The sequence below is a fragment of the Apostichopus japonicus genome, chromosome 14 (assembly GCF_037975245.1).
Source record: "Apostichopus japonicus isolate 1M-3 chromosome 14, ASM3797524v1, whole genome shotgun sequence".
Taxonomy (NCBI): Eukaryota; Metazoa; Echinodermata; class Holothuroidea; order Aspidochirotida; family Stichopodidae; genus Apostichopus; species Apostichopus japonicus.
The window spans coordinates 9,287,580-9,308,076 of NC_092574.1; the positions used below are offsets into that span (position 1 = coordinate 9,287,580).

At 35.5% G+C, this 20,497-nt stretch overlaps 1 protein-coding gene across 7 annotated transcripts in view; it reads right to left on the bottom strand.

Moving 5' to 3' along the window:
* Positions 1-834: 834 nt before the first annotated feature.
* LOC139979908 (uncharacterized) overlaps positions 835-20,497 on the bottom strand; it is a 34,631-nt gene continuing 14,968 nt past the window's right edge. For 2 of the 7 annotated variants that reach the window (XM_071991124.1, XM_071991123.1), the window contains exons 2-22: positions 16,298-16,407; positions 15,633-15,744; positions 15,329-15,400; positions 14,630-14,701; positions 13,799-13,870; positions 12,800-12,871; positions 10,095-10,166; positions 9,557-9,628; positions 9,136-9,207; positions 8,026-8,097; positions 7,683-7,754; positions 7,141-7,212; positions 6,471-6,620; positions 5,978-6,046; positions 5,353-5,421; positions 5,040-5,111; positions 4,480-4,536; positions 3,909-4,081; positions 2,051-3,654; positions 1,648-1,774; positions 835-1,323 (exon numbers count right to left, since the gene is read on the bottom strand). In XM_071991124.1, coding sequence (XP_071847225.1) covers positions 1,211-1,323; positions 1,648-1,774; positions 2,051-3,654; positions 3,909-4,081; positions 4,480-4,536; positions 5,040-5,111; positions 5,353-5,421; positions 5,978-6,046; positions 6,471-6,620; positions 7,141-7,212; positions 7,683-7,754; positions 8,026-8,097; positions 9,136-9,207; positions 9,557-9,628; positions 10,095-10,166; positions 12,800-12,871; positions 13,799-13,870; positions 14,630-14,701; positions 15,329-15,400; positions 15,633-15,744; positions 16,298-16,394 — 3,363 coding nt within the window. In that variant the 5' untranslated portion in view covers positions 16,395-16,407 and the 3' untranslated portion in view covers positions 835-1,210. Of the gene's footprint in view, positions 1,324-1,647; positions 1,775-2,050; positions 3,655-3,908; positions 4,082-4,479; positions 4,537-5,039; positions 5,112-5,352; positions 5,422-5,977; positions 6,047-6,470; positions 6,621-7,140; positions 7,213-7,682; positions 7,755-8,025; positions 8,098-9,135; positions 9,208-9,556; positions 9,629-10,094; positions 10,167-10,401; positions 10,571-12,799; positions 12,872-13,798; positions 13,871-14,629; positions 14,702-15,328; positions 15,401-15,632; positions 15,745-16,297; positions 16,408-20,497 lie in introns of those variants that run through there. The other 5 variants (XM_071991125.1, XM_071991126.1, XM_071991127.1 and 2 more) reach the window with 5 other exon arrangements.

Below are 20,497 nucleotides of genomic sequence, written 5' to 3' on the forward strand. Positions count from 1 at the left end.
CAACTAAACTTACGCACTAAGTGCACACTGCTGAAGTACACTTCACTTTGTTATCATCAAAATGACGTCACATGTCACTGTAGATCACGTGATCATCAAATCGCTTTTCGCGAAAAGCCCAATTTTTGTTTAAAAAATCAACGAGTTTAGGAATTTTTTTAAGGCCTTTCCCAACATCGGATTGACTTGAATTTTCACATGTGTAATATGGAAACCAACTAGAATACTCTTGAATAAAATCGTATTTTTTCGTCGATGCTGAAAAATCACTATCGTTCATCTTTAACCTTTCATTTTCATTATCTTAAGCTAGGTCAATATTTAATATATACATAATACGACTACAAGAAGATAATCGTTTTTACTGTAAACAATAATTATAAACTATGTAAAAGAAACTCCTACACAGTTTCATTTGCGTCATTGCTACTAAAGGAGACAGAAAAAAAAAACTGAAGTAGATAAAAGCGAAAACGGCTAGCAAATCCGGTACCTTAATTTAGAAATCGTAGTGGAAAGAAATCTTAAATCATTTTCATTTACAACGCCTTTACCTGGTCTTCCTGTCTTTCATTTTCAATTCCTTTGTCAAAATTGATACAACCTCTCCCCTCTTATTAGACAGAATATTGTAAAGGTATATATATATATATATATATATATATATAAAGGGGACCGAAATTTATTTATTTATATATATATATATATAAATAAATATATATAAATATATAAATAAAATATATATATATATATATATATATATATATATATATATATATATATATGTATGTATATATATATAGATATATATATAAATAAATAAATTTCGGTCCCCTTTATGCCTTCTTCACCGTTGACTAGAAGAGTATTAAGCGTGTAAAAAAAAGATTCAATCAATGAATTTCTGAATAATTAACTGTTAACTAAACTACTTTATATAGCAGCAATTTCAAATAGCAAAAACCCAGAGACTCCCATATAAATCAAACAATTACATTTGGAACACCATGACATTTCCTGCTAAAATATGCCACTTGTGGTCACTCTCTAATTCAAGTGTTCATATTATCGATACTTACAATGAGTTCAAAACTAATTAAACAAATATTTAGTAGTATAAGTGTCATGCAAATTGTTATCAACATGCTAGAACTTTTCTAGTTCAAGTGTCAAAACGATGTCAAATGATAGGAAGCTAGAAATTCTTGTATCAGTCACTGGTGATTAGCATATCTGTTGTCCGGTATCTTTTTGCTGATACAATAGTCATGACTCTAACTGCGATATGCTTCATATGAATGATTACTGTCACAATGAATTCCCCTGTGGAAATGAAAAAAGACATACATTACTGATGTTTGGGAAAGTGTATTGTTCCATTCTATATTTCTTTTAGTCTCAACTTGTTTCTAAACTTTAAGCAAGCCTGTCTGCACAAAATATACACATTTCCTTAATTGTCGTAAATATCAATGCAAGTTCTCTAACTTTATTTCGATATTATTGACGTCGAATACTACCTGGCACGAACTTTACTATATTTATAACTGTATTATGATGATATGGATGACTAGTGTTGTTCACAAAATTAATAAATTCCATTTGTCGTTAATGGTCACAGTGTTTGTTCAACATATCTCCTTTTACCTGCAATGATCACCAAAACGATAACATTCAGTACAACAAGGACAGTTAAGATGGAATTTTCGTGTTCATCTGGAAAATCGTTCGCAGCAACAATGACATTGATGAAAATTACCGTCAGGGAAAACATCTGAAATCAAATCCCAAATACCAAAATCAATTCACAGTTTTTGAAATATGTGAAAGTTAAGATAAAGATTCAATGCAATCCGAAATCTGTTCTACGTTTCTCTTACTTATCTCCAAAGTGACCCTCCCCAAGAACAGAAAATGCTTTGAATAACTATAAATCGTATTTAGAAGAAATATTATTGGATTACAACATTACATAAATATAAGGCGAGGGTTTTCATTGAAACCGAACTTGAATGATAATAGTGAGCATATATCAGCCACCGATATTTACCTGAAGTCCCTGTTCGTACGAGCTATTCATCGGTCTGTAACGAGCGTGCAGGAGAAGGAATAGGACAGAAATGCAAGTTGTCAGGATCACAGTCAGTCTGTCCTCCCAACCGAACAGAGTAATGAGAAGTGTTTGCGTAACTTTTCGAGCCAGTTCCACAATTTCCCAGAACCAGAATTCCCTCTTGTAGTTTTCACTGAGGAAGTTCAACCATATCGGAGGAGATGGGTATGTTGGTGAGTTGGTGAGAGCTGAAAGATCAGTTGGGTCGTCGGTGTTGTCAGGTGGAAGATCATCAATCAATGAATCTTTTTTGCGAGTAGGCAAACAAAAGTTCTTGCAGAGAAGATAGAGAAGTGCTGCTGGGAATGCGATTACATAGATAACCGTTAGGATAAATGCGGATACATGGTAGACTTGCAAACCTGTGCAATCTACATCAAAGTCAGATCGAAGTCGTGTGACGTTAAACTTCCTATCCTGATCTACAGAAAATGTTTTGCAGGATAAAGGATACAGGCTGAAGATAACCGAACATACTGGTGGGTAAATTATGAACAACAGAACGACAACACATGCAAAAAGACACCTTTTCAGGTTTTGGAATTGAGATTGAAAGGACATGCGCACGATAGGTGAGAACCTAATGAGCACGTACAATTTCTTTGCTTGGTAATATATGAAAGGGGTAAAGATGATCACTAAAGGTAAAACCGCTCCAATTATGAATTGAACTTTAGGGTCTAGGTCAAGTTTCTCGTCGTAGCACCTTGGCCGGATAAATAGGCGCAAGATATTAATTTCTAGAGCCGAGATGAACTTGCCTACGATGACTAGGGGTCCAGTCCAATTTATATCGTGCAAAGACGTAAATATCTCCCCAATGACTTGATAGAACCCAAGTAAAATTTTGATTCTAGCAATCACGACGTCGACAAAAGATCGCCTGTTTTGTTCTTCCTCGTCTTTTTGTTTTATTTGCCTTGTTAACAAGACGCAGGCCAATGCACAAATAAACACAAATAAGCAAGTTTCTACTATAAGAATGGTGATACTTGGACAGGGGACACATGAAGCGAGTACAGAATAGTACCCAGGAAGACAGTTGGTACACAACCACCCCGTGTATCCTCTAGCACAGTTTCCGCCTATGTTGTCATTGTCGTTGGAGCAGCTCGTAGAGCGAGGGCATTTAAACACGCGTGGCAACTCCCCGTCATAATTGACAGGTGTCGATTCAATGTCGTCTCCGATTAGATTTGTTACAAAGCTATTGTAGTAACTGAGATTTGCGTCAGGAAAGCTCCAATTCCATGTATACCCGGGGAGAAGTGCCTGAAACTCCTGGCTACAGTCCAATCCTTCTTGAAGACAAAGAAAGCAAGGACCGTACCGATCTGTTCGTGCATAATTTGCTTTACAGTAACATGCGCGAAGTCCAGCTAATATTGTCTGGTTGGTTCCTTCTGGGCAAACCTCACAATCTCTCGGTGCAGTTCCGTGACCTTCTTTAACGTAAGTCCCATTATTACATAGTTTGCATGGTATTTTCCACTTGGATTCAGAAGGCGTTACTTGAGCGATGTCATCCTGATAAAAGCCACCTGTATTGATTACAAAATTAAAAGTGACCCCTATTTATACAAACACAGTGTTACATTCAGCTTTAGCAAAATATTTTACGATATTATGCTCACAGTAATGTCTATGCAGTGTCCAAAAAAGCTATGAAAATTTACACGCTCATAGCCTTTAGCCGAGAAAAACTTGTGTAACATGTACTGTTAGTCGACACAAATCATTTCATCACGGATACATTTCAAATGGAAATAATAGTTTGCAACATCAATCTTCTTACCAGCTGGGCACGGGGTGCATACACCTTTAACTGCATTACCGTAAGAACCAGATCCGCACGGTGTACATGTTGAGGTCGAGATGTCGCATGTAAAGCCATCTGTGATAAGTGCAAAGACTACAGCGATGTTTCCTTGTTTTGTTGATGGCAAAGATGAGGGAGTCACACACCTACTGTGGAATGATATATTCGCATCCAGAAAACATTACGGCACGATTATGTATGCATTCCAACATAAACCAAAAACATAAAAGAAATCGTTAAGTAATTGATTTAAAGTTGTTGTTTTTTAAATTTATTAATTGTCGTCTATATTAGACGGTTTAAAGTGCATAATTCAGTTTCCGTCCTTCAAAATCTTAAGTGATGTTTTCGAGACCCTTATAAACAGCTTTATAACGAAAGAAGCAAACAACGGCCATAATGCTTTTGAACAGTAAATAATTGTTTGAAGAGTTTCGATGGGAGTTTCATTGAATGAGACAGAAATACTAAGTAGATATTGCATCTGTGAGCCTCTGTTCAAAAAATCGCTAATTTCAGAGGAAATTTACTGTAAAATAGAACTTACATATTATGGTGTTTTGAATTTATCGGTAAGGTAAGCAAGAAATCGCAACTGACATATCTGTGAATGAGAAGATTTTAGAGTATATGATTAATCTGGAAACTCACAGATCATTTTCATATAGGTAAATGTTTGACGGGAAACTTTGATCAAAGTGATTTGACAAATATGAAATGTGGGCGAAGATGTAAATGAAACAGTCACTGAAACTCATATATTATAGTATTTTATTGTATTTTTTTCTTTGTTGATACTGAATATAATCACTAGCCGAGATTCAGCATATCCTCTCAGTAAGATCTGGTCTTACAAAGTTATATTCAGTGATACGAAAGATGGTTTGTGGTTTGTTCCATGTATTTTGCTATCAATGAAGTTATTAATGTCTTCGCATAACAGATCGCAATGATTACTACGTTGCTGATGATTGACTTCACTTTGTGGGTCATAACTATTTGATCACACAATATTTCCTTCACTTAATCGTTTTACTTGACAAAGGGATGCTTTGGATAAAGGATGAAAGAATCTGTTGATTTTAAATATGCTTTGAAGATACTCACATGCTGGTATTGCTTGGTATCCCCATAAGGGATTGTGCGTCAAATGTGCCAATTTTGTTCCCGAAAAGGTGTCTGGAGATAAAATATTGAGTAGATATATAGTATTGAGGGATCCAACAGCTATCGATTATGTTTTAACAATAAATACACAAGTAAAGATACATGCTAAATGCAAACCGTGTTGGTCACTACACGTGCTTGTACACAGACTTGTAATTAACTCCAAATATGTCATTTTATTTGAAGAGATTTGACTACGCCTATGTGGAATTCTTCATTTGAATATTTGTAATTTGAAGTAAGAAGATCTTACAGCTGTTCCATTACATTGCTTCCGAATGGATTTCCAGTGATGTTAGTGAGGTTATTTTGAAACAGGTATCTGCATTCAAAGACAAGAGAAAGTAAAGAGAAAGCTGAAAATGTTTTAAGGAATATCTATGAAAGCCGTTTGAATCACATTTATCAATGTTTAACAACTAGCATTGTTAGACAAAGGTACATGACGATGACAATGACAACAATTTATTTCTATTATTTTTTTATTTCAATTGTGTACAGTACATGAATGTTTAACAAAGTATAAACGAATTATTGATATACAATACAATCTAGAGAGGCAGGTACAAAGAAAAAAGAAAAATAAAACATTTATTATGTAAATTGATATACAATATTTAAGATAAACAAAAGCATGGAAAGGAGAAAAAGAAGCGCAATTTGAATATAATAAATATAAACATATACTGGAGAGAAATTGGTGAAAGGAAACAAAACTCGAAAACAAAAAGAAAAAAGAAAAAAATAGTTGAAAGGAACTCACAATATTCAAATTTGTGGAATGGAAGGTCGTCATAGTTATAAGGGCTTTACTAATGAGTGATTTAGAGAGACATATTTAGTACGACTCTTGTAAATACCATCTCTGTCTTACTTACATGTACCGCAGATTCATCAAAGCGAATGCGTTATCACCAATAGTATGTATATAATTGTCGAATAAACATCTGAAAGAAAAGAGAAATTGCTATGACTTTTGCAACAAATTACCGTGTCAACATGGAACGTTTGTTGAACTAATTTGCATAAGTCCGTAACCCGCAAAAGGACGTGCACTATATGTTGAACAATTAAGTATATAAACCCACATCAATAGGCCATCAATAGGCTAGAACATTTTCCGCCAAATTGAGGGAATGAATTGAAATGCAATATACAGGTAACTATCTGAGGCATGTCGTCTCGTATAGTTCAAACTACCAACAAATGTGAAATTTAACTTTGAGGAAAATATCCTTTGCTCTTTCGTCTCTCCTCTGCAATTTACAAGACGTAATTCGTCATGTAAAGTTATACATGTAGAATATTTGTATACTTTCCATATTCTTAAACGTTAATATTTTTAATATTTATTATAGCAAAGAAACATACAAGTGTGTCAACATTTCCAAGCCAATGAATGAATTTCGATGGATGATAGTTAGCTTGTTTCTCTGCAGAAAAAGTATTTCCAGTTTGTAAACGCCTGTTTCATTAAAAAATCCAGGCACTATATGCGATATGTCGTTACTCTTCAGGTCACTGCAATATGAAACGAAAACATGGCTACATTTCATAGTGTACTATAGTAATAATTAAAAGATATAATAACTTTAACGACGTGCTCAATCTCCATCACTACTCGTCAAAGCTATAGAGCTTTGAATGTATCAATAAACACTGGTAATTTATCACTAAGAATGTTTGTGTGGAATACGGTGATATATGGAAGTGTCAAAAGCCATAGTACTTGAATTATATACTATAACGTTGATACAAATGAAATTATTTCATATTATCTTTCTGATAGCCTGTTTTAATTACACCAAAGGTATCACATCTCTATCGTTGCCACACATCATATAACATGCAGGGTATCTCCATTTCTAGTACGTCACAAGTTTACTTAGCGTAAACTTGAAAGGTGAGATGTTCTCATATCGATAACCGATTTGCATTGATATTCGGATATCCGTTTGGGGTAATTGAATATTATTCTTTACATGCAAATTACGTCTACCGTAGTTTTTGGATATCAATGGATCTCAGAATAATAACTTACAGATATGTCACGTCCGAAAGTCCCCGAAAAGTTCCTCTCTGAAGGGTATTTATCTTGTTATTATCAAGAAGCCTATTGAAAGAGGAAACGTATATTACGGACTCTCCTCATCTTCGTAATATGAAGACTATCACACAGCTTATCCTGAAATTTTGAAGCCGGTCATGCAACTACAAGTGTGTTTGTGTTACCATAACAACTATATGTATGGTAGAAGACTAAAGACCCCGTTTCAGAATGTTCCGGTCATTAGCGGTATATGTATATTGGAAATACTGGTAACGATTAGCTATACCATGATGAGTATAAACGGTAAGCCTAAGGGATATATCCATTTCTTGCAATCTATGACTGATTGCGTAGTGCTTTAGAGTGCCCCGCCCCCTGTCTGTTTTTGAAATATACCGCCGGTTTTGTTGAATAGCCAATTTATATAAGACCTGCGTTGTAAGATCTTGTGAAATGCAGAACGTTGCATAGACCATGTCACCATGGTTAAGTATATATATATATATATATATATAAAAGTGTCGAAGACTTACAACTCCTGAAGCGTCGATAAGTCATCAAAAACACCCGATGACAGCGTTAGAAGCTCATTAAATCCTAAGTCCCTTTAGCATTGGAGAAGAAATTAGAAGAAATTTGAGTCTGTTTACCTATATATATATATATATATATATATATATATATATATATATGTGTGTGTGTGTGTATATATATATATATATGTGTGTGAATATATATATATATATATATATATATATATATATATATATATATATATATATATATATTCACACATATATATATATATATTTGAAATAGTATATCATGATGTTTAAGTAAGATTGTACTGTTTCCACTGTTAGATGGTATACTTACATAATTGTAATGGACCGCAAACTTTCAAATAACTTATTTGGCAATGTGCTCATGTTATTGTAGTTTAATTGTCTGTGAAATAAATGAAAATGCATTTAATAGTATTACTTGACATAAATCAAGTTATAATTTCAGAATGTTTTTCTGGCAACAAATTGATATCAAAGCTCTATTCACTCTCAAAGAAATTAAACATCATCACATCCCAAAATATTTCAAACGACATAAATAAATAATTCATTCATAAAAATGTTTCAACAAACGTAATTGCTGTTTCGGAATTATCATTAAAAAACGGGCGATATGAAATTAATCTAATTTACGCTTGCTTCCGTGATTGCCTCGTGGCGACATTGCATAACGATTACAATGTTCATTACAGTCTTGGAAACGCGTGCTAATCACTAAGAGAAATATCACCACTTAGCTATTGCCAACCGTCCCGAGCTTGGCCTATTATATATGTACAAATGTTTTCCTGTCATGGTTCTGGAGGCTTATCCACATGTTAGTAAAAGAAAGGAAACGTTATTGTGTCCGTATAGATATTGACTAGTTACTTATAATGGTGTTGTGAACTAATCGGTAACAACCAACACTCAACACTACGCAACCACTTCTTGATCAGTTTATATTTTAATTCGATTACTTAAAATTTGTAAATTCAGGAAATGTAGAACATTTCAAGATGCTTTGTATTCGAAACGAATCTGAGTCACACTCGTGCAGTTATGAATGTTTCAGCGTTTTATGGGTAGTAGGGTTGAATGGAAAACGTTATGAAATACAACCAGAAATAGATATGCTCTAAAAAAGAGTATAAGTGGAAAAGTTATTTCTTTTCTAGCGTTGTTTTGTTTGTTCCGTTGATTGTTTCCTCACATATGTTATTCGGTATGTATCATAGAGTTACGGTGATACGTATATAGTTTCATTTCTTTTCCTTAATTTGTGTAAGAAATAGAGATTAATGGAGCCAAAATAACTTGCCAAGAACCGACATTTCTATAAGATTAGTATAATGTTTGTGTACATCTCTTCAAGTTTTACCAGATTCATAACTTGTAGTGCATTTGGCAATTCGTTCATTGCAGTTAACGAAATACTTACATTTTCGTGAGCTTCGAAAGTCCTCTGAAAGTTCCATCTGGAAGCATATTAATCTGGTTTCGTTCTAAATGCCTGTGAATTCAGACAATTACATCACTCTTTTTACAAACTCTCGCATCCTGAAGTACTGTCAGTCATGCAATCGAAGTACCGAATTTTACATATTTAAAAAAATATATATATGTGTGTATAAATAAAATATATATATATATATATATATATATATATATATATATATATATTTATATATATATATATATATATATATATATATATATATATATATATATATATATATATATATATATATATATATTTATAAACCACATAAACTACAGTTGAGTCCGTTTAGCTTTATAGCATCTGTACACGACCTATGTCAGGGAAAAAATGCTCCGGGGTGATATTAAACGCTACTTACAATTCTGTCAGTGAAGAGAGATCTTCAAATACCATCGCTGGCAAAGTGTGTAGGTCATTATAACCCAGTCCTCTGCAAGTAAGAGTAACTATATAAATTTATATAAGTGAAATAAACGAAATATGCATTCATTGTATATATATATATATATATATATATATATATATATATATATATATATATATATATATATATATATATATATATATATATATATATATTACCACTTATATATGTACATATATATATATATATATATATATATATATTCGTCTGAGAGAGGGGTGGAGGTGGGGGGTATGGAAGCTGGTATATGTCTTAAGGTCAGCATTTTGTTAAATCTATGTCATATATATGTACCGTTATTTATTCTAGAGGAGCGATATCTACATGCATGCATAACAGTGTGAATATGAAAATCAAAATATATATTGCAAACTTTGGAGAGTGGATATCCTTCTTAAAACGTCAGTGATGTGATGTTTTTTGTCATATACACGGCGAGGGTAGGTCGGAAAAGTGGTGGTATTTAACTTACAATACTATCAAGTTACCGAGTCCTTTAAAAGCTTTATTCTGTATGGTCTGGATACTGTTGCAATCTATGTATCTGCAAAACCAAAGATATTCAATTCATCACCATGATGAAACATAACTTGAATTCAAAAGTGAACAATAAAACGGAACGACATCTCTTCCACAATATTACGAAACAATTATCAGTACGTTAGGAAGAATATCAGGATTGATCAGATGAAAGTCATGTTTTTTAAAGGCCGTTCGTGACGCTGTTTAAATTGTTTCAGCTTGTATAAAATGTTATTGAACTTAATGTTATATTTTACCTGCCATCATGCAACACTTCGGGTTCCATGAGATGTAGTCAACCAACCGGACACACAGAGAGAACACATAGGCTATCTGGCCTCTATATCTGTGATTTTGTGTATTACCTACGGGTGGTTGCTAGTGCAGCTCGCACCACCTGGTAAACGAAGACTTCTGTGTTCCGTATTCGCCTTTGTTATGCAGTACGTTGCTGGCATAGCAATCTTAATTCAGCTATCTTCTTGGCGAAGTTCCACGTCGGAAACGAGTGTGGCCTTTCAGCGCAACGTTTACAGTGTTAACATTCTTTCTGTTCTGTCAGTTGCTTTCTGTGTGGCAGCGTGCAGCCAGCTTAGCAGTCCTAATCAAACTTCACCTTAATTATTAGATCCTTAGATAGGAAATGTCCGGTGTTCTCTGAAGTTGAAATTTCTGAAGGCACCCCTTTTTCTTAGAATCTCAGACTCAAATATTTTAGGTTGGTATAAAAACAGCTGATCCTGACGCTTGACAAAATTCTCTCAAATTTGTAACCGAGTCAACAATACTGTCATGAACTGTTATTACACCCCCTTAAATTCCTTTCCATCTCCAGCAAGGTCATTAACCCTTTGTACTTTTGACCTTCCAGATTTGCTCCGTTTTAATTCCCACTGTTCCAGAATAAAGAAACATGTAAGAAATGGTTCGGTCCATTTTCAGACGTCTAGTTTAGGAGCCCGTAAGTTCAGACCAGGAAAAACAACTAGGACCAGGCGTTGTTTTCTTTCTCCCTCATGATTGGTTAATACAGTATAGATTGCATAAATATTTATTATGTTCAGCATTAGCTAATATTGAACCAATCAATGATCAGATGCCTTATCACGTGCTCTTTAACGTTCTCTGTGGTATGTAGATTGTAAATAAGTTGCAGGTCGTTCTATTATTGTGTGTTTGCAATTTTCGTGAGCAATTTGGGTCAGCACAATTCAAACGTGATATCCACAACATTTTAGCAGATTTAGCAGACATAGATTAGTTTTTCTTTCTATTATTGCATGAATGAAAACTACGAAGCAAATATACTGTTGATTATTTGTTTCTTGCAATAGGACATAGTTTAACCCTAGTAATAGGTACAAGTTTTATGTCATAAATAAGTTCGTGGCAGTGTTTCCACTTTGACGGAATACAACTTTCTAACAAATTAGTCTGCTTAGGAGGAGCATAAGGCAAGGAAACTGGGAGTTGGAAAGAACGGGACTAACACCATTATCCCGCATTTGTCTTACATTTTTCACACAAACAAAATTTCTTAAATAGAAGCTTACCTGAGCGTATGCGCATTGCTGCACTTGTTTTGATAAGAATTAACGTTGTGCGTAATATAAGCAAACTATTTGTACATTAGACGCACAATCTTGCTTAAAGGAACAACGAAGGCAGGGATCAAAGACAATTTATATTATACAGTAACCTCAAAACTCTCTAACATTCGAGTTTTAAGGTAACCGCTTCCTGTTTGACTGAGTACGCTCGCTTAAAAATTGGCTACTAACCAGTGCACAGTAAGCCGCCATTGATTACGCAATACGCCTGAACACTCCATCTTGATGACGTCAGGGAGTAACAACTCAATTGAGCCGTAGCGATTTCTCCGTACAAATGCAGTACTAAAGCACAGTCAATAAACAACAATTCCATGATAATTTCTCAACAAAAACGAAAGAAATCAAAGAAGGTTAAATAACAGGCCCGCAGCCTAATGATTTTGATCCTATATTCACAGCCGAGGAATTAAAGGTAAGGGAAAACGTAAGAGTAAACAGGGAAGAAGAGGATCATCGTGTGGCAACTGTGCGATATAATGCCTGACGCAGGTGGAGTGCGCTTGTTGCCACGAAGTAGGTAATTTTGCGAAGCTTTTTTTCATCCCCAGAAGGCTGTTTAACAATCAATACAGACTTTGAAACCGTTTGCAAAGAATACAGCGGTACTAAGAGCTACCTTTGTGATGAGGAGCGACACCCGTGGCCACGCAAGGAACATTCGGCCACTTGCATTGGATATGAAGTAAGCCTAAGTCTGGCAAGGCATAATGTATATGCTTAACGTTACAGTCAGTCTGCATTGTTACTTTAAAGTAGCCTAGGCCAAGCTATGCAGATTCGATAAGTGCAACTACTTCGCTTGGACAATTTGAATGTTCTCTTTTCGATGAGATTATCTTCCGCATTACAACCACATCTCTTGATTGTCCCACCGGACAGAGAAGCCACATCACAACGTGTGGTATAATGTTTCAATATCAGCATATCAGAAATAACATTGATTCAGGTTGCAACTCAGTATCAGCATGACAAGAATTAAATGAACAGTTTTAATCAATCGGGGAAATCGTAAATGACGACATCATGTAATGGTGGTACTTACAGATAGTTAAGATTCGACGGGTTGTGAAAAAGATTGTTAGTGATCGTCGTCAATTTATTAAACGCTAAATTTCTGTCATGAAAAATGAAATAATTGCTATTGTAAACAAGAAATCGGTAAACATATAGCATTCATTCGTTTAATTAGAATAGAGTTTTGTATGTTGGTCTTATCAACTGTGAGTATATACAACTGGTGACTAGTAGCCTGATTCTGATGTTAATATTTTATAACATAATTTTGTAACAGAAACTGACGGATATTAGCTAACTGGTATTCAGCCTATGTCATTATTGAGAGGAAGTAAAGCATATAGGCCACAAAGGATGTAGGTAACATACGGTGTGCGATTGCAAATACAACTTGCGTTAGGAAGCTCCTTTGGAAGAAGTTTGCTAAACTTAGTTTAATATTTGACGATGATATCACAATTCATTTGCAATCCATTCGTTTTTAATACTGGGGTGTCAAATATCAAGAAACTGTTTTAACATAAATAGCAGATAGTGTCACAGACTGGATAGTTATCTTGTCTTGTTAGTCATAATCATATAACATTCTAAAAAAAGAAGGAATTCTTAATGATAAAGCTCAAAGCAAAATCAATTACAACAAACTGGGGTTTCTTGTGCCGTTTTCAAAACTTTCACACACATTTGTCGTAGTTCTAATTCATATGTTCATGATGAATCTATTCAGTGGCGTTACTTAGAATAATGTCATTATTAAGTACTGTGGCCAGCTTTAGTTTATTAACAATATAATTTGCGAATACTGTTTTGAGGAAGACGATTAGCAATATCAGTGAATCCAGAAAATATTATGGTGTCTGTGACTGAATCAAGTCTTTTCCTTGTATATTAGGAAGTATTGAAACTTTGGTATAACCCCAAACGTGTTAAAGAGTTTAAATTCCCCCATTTATTTGTGAGAGGAACAGCTCATAGGATAGTAATCTTATGATGGCAATATTATTATAGTTCAATTAAAATAACTTACAATAGCCGTAGGGATCGTAGTCCGTCAAATACATTAACTGGTAAACGATTCAGCTTATTATAGCCCAAATATCTGCAAAATAAATTAATACCGAGAAAACGACACATTTATGTCGGAAACGATTGGTAAATTGCGTTGCCTTGACTGTAGTTTAGACAAATCAAATCTAAATGTGACAGCTGTGTATAATTCCATTACAATGAAAGTTTAGGGAAACCAGCATCGTCGTACAGTGTCAGAGTTATGCTCAAAGGTACGTACATAGATAGCAGTAGCGCTGGAGCATACATTTATTTTCTATAAAGAATGGAATGCTACGTATTGCTGAAAACAAAAATGGAAATCGCTCGAAGTTCATCCGTGCAGTACGACATCAAAACCATGGCTGTCAAAGCAACGTTCAAAGTAAAACACATGGTTACTCCAGTTTACGTTTTACATGAGGTTTACAATTCAGAAAATCAGTCGCAGCTTGGCAGATGGGAAACCGAAAACATAGAATGGATGTCGACAAATCAAGACTAGGATTGAAGTTGGGATCAGTCTATATAGTTATGCTACATTTCATAATACTAAAAAGGAACTCATGCGATCTATTCTATAACAGAAGATACGGCTTGGCGTTTACTTAGGGATTTCAATAAGTGACACATAATGCTATATGCCCATGGCTTCCTCACATTTACCTTTATTCAGATTAGTCAAGATATACGGTTTCTAACATTTAGTCTGTTTATCAGGTTATAACCAACTTGGTAGCAGATTGGTTAAACATTACACTATACATCCCATTAAAGTAGAGACCAATAAGGATAAAATGTTTTAACGTACAGTTCGACAGTACTTGAGATACCATAAAAGCTGTCGGTGTGCAGAACATCGATGTCGTTGTTAGTCAGAGATCTTTGAGAGAAATCATTGCAAATCTTTATCTGACAAATACCATAACTGATAGACAATTAGTATAACGTAAAGGGACCACATATTACTTGGTGTTAATCAAGCTCTGCCTTACTTCCATTCTTTTTGGGTTTCTCAATGATTCATTGCAACGAGATTTCCAGTCTGAAGGACATCTTTCAGTCACTTATATATATATGTAATTCATATGTTTAATTCATTTGGTTAAAAGCGAATTTCTAAGGTTCATTTAAATATCTATTATATGTCTTTCATTCGTTCACAGAACTCTTTAATAATTTAATGATACATTTAATTTGGGAATGAAACCAAACCGGTTTGTCGTATAGGAAGAGTAACTATCCATTGATTGAACAGGCTATTTAAACAGAAAGTAGAATTCAACAATTCCTTTACTATGTTACGAATGATATATCTATGTCATGTTTAAGGTATAAAACCCATGGAAAGAAAGTCTGCTAATGATGGAGCACTTAGGGTATTTTACATTTTCAAATTTTGTGGTAATCTCATTATCATCTAATCCCATCTCAAGACGTCACTATTGAGCGAAGGAATTACTTCTATCTCTTTTCCACTTTACGCTTTAAAAAAAAAGTTTATACTCACAGGATGTGAAGCTTAGACAAACCGTTGAACGCTTTCGCTGGTATTTCACTTATATTGGTAAAGTGCACCAGTCTAAACGAAGAAATTAAGAGTACTACTAAGAAAACTGTACTTGATAAATACAATTTTAACTTGATTGAGGTGACAAGAAGTTATTTAATAGGTGATCAAGGCTCTCTCTGACAATTCCTGAAATAGTCTGAAAATAATGGTGAAATGAAGTATTAACAATTGTCTGGAAAAACAACCACTTGGAAATAATTGGCTATATGATTAGCCTACATTTAACTTAATTTTGACTTACAGATCTGTTGTGTTTGTTGGAATCTTGCGAGGAACATCGTGCATCATGCCTCTGCAGTCTACTTTGAATTTGCCACAAACACAAACGCCATATTTTCCACATGCGTCAGGCACTAAATAAACGGGGAATCCGTGAGATAAACTATTCAATTAGATGAAACGTCTTACATTAACTTACTTTATCCATTACGTCTTGTAGGCTAAAATATTTCTTGTTACAATGGAATAATTTCTACTTTAAAATAAAAGTCTAAAGAACATTAATAGATATAAATCCTGTGTGAATTTGGTAGACGGTCCATGTCCTTTTGTTCATACAGAAGCTAATGTTAAATTATCACCATGCTACCGTAGCAGCAGTCCTCTAGCTGTCAAATACACTTGTCCGTGAATTACATTGCATACTACTCTGTTACATTAATGCAAAAACATATATGCGTTGTGTCTTGGGAAAGCACGCTAACCTTTTTCCATTCCTCATATTCATGGGCTATCTCATTCTGCAAACAGGAATCGAATATGAAGCTATTTGCCATGAATTCATTACAAGGCAGTTTCATTCTATATGAGAATGAGAAGATTACGTCAAAGGGTAACAAAAATGTTACCTGCATGACCCAGAGCAACACCATTTGATTGTAATTCGTTCTTTATATGGACACTTACTGTCATTAGTTGTTTGTAACGAATCATTGTAAGCGCACGTTTTCTCACATCTATACAGGACTAATAGTGACACAAGATATACCATGTGGAACGCCATTGCTGTATTTATCCTGTATGAGGAAGACAGTGAGGATTTAAGGTTCATACTGCATCACACAGTTTTCACACAATTTATCGGTAATAGTTTCCAACACAAATTGATCACAGAATAACTGAGCGATAACTCAGTATATGAACTTCTTTCAATTTCTTCTTAATATAGATAGTTTGGGATCGGTATATACGGTGTAACTGGGTAATACAGATTTCTCTTAGGGATCGACAGTAATTTTGCCACACCTATTATAACGGGAGAGGGGCTATAAATGTTAAGCAGTTTTTTTTCACTCCAATAAACTCTCGCCTAAGTTTGTGGGAGCGTTGTGGCAGACGACACAAAACATGATTTAAAAAACGTTTTCCTCTTCAATATCTTCAATCACTGCGTTTCTGTATCAGCACATATTAAATATGAATTGATATATCTTTCATTCATACAGCAATTAGCAAGTTCTGTCACAGTTCCCACCCAGACACTAAGCCTGGCATCATTAACCAATTATAGTGTTTGGACCTCTGTGATGACTGACACAAGAAAGGCTTACTTTGGATAGCAATCAGACCAATGGTGTGTAAGATCGACTTAGAATATTAAGCATGAATTAAATTAAATATGTCGCATCATGCACTGTACCAAGTTTAATAACAAATTATTTTTGTCAAATTTATGTGACCACATGTGAGTTGCAATTTTTGATATAATAAATTATGAGTTTGTTCTTTCATTTTTTAATCTAATGAATGTACCACAATTTAAAAATGTTAACATTTATCATTACAGTTATCAAAAAACTTTCATAAATCTTAGAAAACATTATTTCAACATTGCTGGTAGTCTTTCAAATAAAAAAAGTGACAGGAAGTATTAATGTACTACGCATGTTGAATGTTTCTATTATCAAATGACGTCAGCAGTTCAGCAGTAACTATATCTCTATCTTTCGCTTTAGCAGTGGCGTAGCTACGGGGGGCGTGGGGGCGATAGCCCCCACTTCATAGTCACAATACATCTTGTTTCCCACAGACACACACGACAGGAATGTTGATATTCAACATATCGACACGTTCAAAAATATAATACTCCTCACTTAAAGATCAAATGTAATATTCTTAATAAACATTTTCTCTGATAAAAGTATTGTGAAATGAGTAATTAAAAGGCATGCTCCTGTGCAGTGGCGTAGCTACGGGGGCGTGGGGCGACAGTCCCCCATGAAAGCTTGTCGCCCCCCCCCCCCTCACAATGGGATTTTGGGTGTCGAAAAAAATTACATGTGCGAAGACCATCATTGGTCTGAATGGTCTCCAATATCCACGATGTACCACTCATGAGCGACCCTTCGACCGCGGACCGGCAGTAGGCTATAGTTGCTGAAAAACCTGACGTGACATACGGTAGCGCATAGGCCGAGAAGTCTACAGTAGTCGTACTGTGATGAAAACGCATGTTAACGACCGTCGAATAATATAATTCCTGCTCTACAAGACTACAACACATATAATGTTTACTACTGAATCTATGTGTTCGACTGTTCGGGCAAACTTTGCCTTTGTCACTCTTTTAAAAAATATCCATAATCCCTAACATACAAATAAATACTAATCATAGGCGTACGAGGCGGGGGGCAGGGGGCAGACTGCCCCCCCCCAAATTTCCAGAGGACAAGAAATTCGGGCAAAAGTCCTGAAAAATTCGGGCAGCCTAAGAGGAGAAAAAAATATATATATATATTTTTTTTTAGGCTGCCCAAATTTTTCAGGACTTTTGCCCGAATTTCTTGTCATCTGGAATATAAATATGCAGTAGCTTTCCCGAATCTTTTTCAAATTTTTGCCCGACAATTCCATGATTTTCTTTATTCAGCATCATTATGCCCGAATATTTCCGTGTAACACCACCGTATAAGCGCATTTCATCTGGGCAACCACGATTTTTGCAAGATCATTTTTTTTTTCTTCTAACTAGTCAATTGTTTACCTGGACCAAGGGCGGCGGAACCGGGGGGCACAGGGGCACGTGCCCCCCCCCCCCCACTTTTCCTCAGGTTAAAAATGTGCCTTTTTTCTATATAAAAATTGAGGTGCCTCAAGTTAGCAAGAGGCCAGGGAACCATAATGAACACTCGGGAAGTGCTGTTCCGGCCATCTGAGGGGTTTGTAAAACCAAAATTTTTCATAGTACGCTCCGCGCCAACCGATGGTGGCGCTCCGCTCAGATAGTCGTGCATACAACTTTGCAAATCCTGGCTAAGCCCGTGACTTTTAATGAATTTCTGTGGGTCAAACTTAAAACTATTTCGAATGGAAAATTTGTTAAGATATTAACAAGAAAAAACCCAGTCTAATTCGGAAGATTCCTACATTAGCAACTAGCATGATTTTTTTTCACCTCATTTTGTCTCAAGAGAAAATTTGTTCCTTGTTTCCCAATTTGCGTATTGGATATTGCAGTGCTAGTATGCATATTTTCCTTTGGGGGGGGGGGGGGGCGTTGATGGAGTGATGTGTATACACAAATAAGATAATACAATAAGAGTTATAAAGGGTACTAAATATAGGGCTGCATCAGTCTAATCGAATTTCTGCAAAGTGCCCTTTGATGTAGGTGCCCCCCAGATTAAAAGTGCTTCCGCCGCCCTTGACCTGGATATCCCCAACATGAGTGTATATAGAAGAAACATTTTCTTTTTCATGGATGGTGGGGGGGGGGTGCCTACAAGCATAGAAGTACGGGTTTATCATATTCTTTGTTATAAGTTATACTTTTTTGTGAGACAAATTGCAGTCTCACCCGACACAGCGACATTATCCCGCCTACGTGTCGTTGAACAATGTATGTTTTTCTGGAGGTAGCTTAGTACTGTGTTAAAATAATAAATAAGGTAACTAAATAGGAGCTTAAAAAATATACTGTCCCATTTTTCCCCTTCAAAGTGATGTTACCATTTTTTCTTCTTCTAATATACCAAATTTTTGGGGAAGTGTAAATTTCTAAAACGTGAGATTATAAAATAAAGAATGTTTAGATGCAACTTGCAAGGCCTCAGAAGTGCCGTTTGCGGCAATCTGAGAGGCATTGTGTGCCCAAAATTTTCTTGTACGCTACGCGCCAACCGATGGTGGCGCTCCGCTTAGATAGTGTCACGGGAACTTTCGGGCACAAAAAGTTCTGCCCCCCCCCCCAAACTGAAATGGTCCCGTACGCCTATGGGTAAAATCCACGTGAATTTAAATCATAAAAGGAACATCTAATTTACTAGAGGTGCATTGTTCTCTTATTAACGTGTACGATATGGATACACACTTGAGAGTTCGTCAATAGGGTACTTTCATCGTGTCAGACACCGGTACATCCATTGCATCTTGAAATATGATAAGGTAACCCTTACCAAGGAATACTGAAACATTCCCAATTAAAAACATCCTCATATAACGATACGGTATAAAACACTGTTTTGGATGCCGCAAACGACAGTTCCATATATCACAACGCTTTAGGCTGGTGATTATATCAAGTACAATGGATAAATCTACAAGTTTTTCGTAAACAATTTCTGAGGGCAGTATTGTGTTCTGAAAAGGGAATGTTATCAAAAGTCCATCATGGGTGACGATGACTGCGGCACCTCGATGCACCCTATTCAGGATTGATGGATGGCTGGACGCAAGTTATATGTAATTGTAATAGCTCATTAAAGCATTTTGTTGTAGTAGACGCCGAGAGAGTATTGTGATATCTGTTAATAGGCTCAGGCGCGTAGCCAGGAATTTGCCAAGGGAGGGGCGAAAATGTAGAAAAATTTTCAGAGACGTAGATACGGCATTGCATACTATGTAAGCGTAGCGCCACCATGTTTGGCGCGAAGCGTACAAGAAAATTTTGGCTGAAAATGCCTCCCAGATCGCTGGAAATGGCACTTCCCAGGCCTTGTAAGTTACATCTTAGCATTTACTCTTTTGAAATTACTAGCGATATCATAAAAACATTAAAAAAAAAAAAATTAAAAATAGGCTCAAGGGGGGGGGGCGGCTGCCCCCTTCGCCCCCCCCCCCTTGGCTACGCGCCTGAATAGGCTAAATCATTTATAAATGTCACATTTA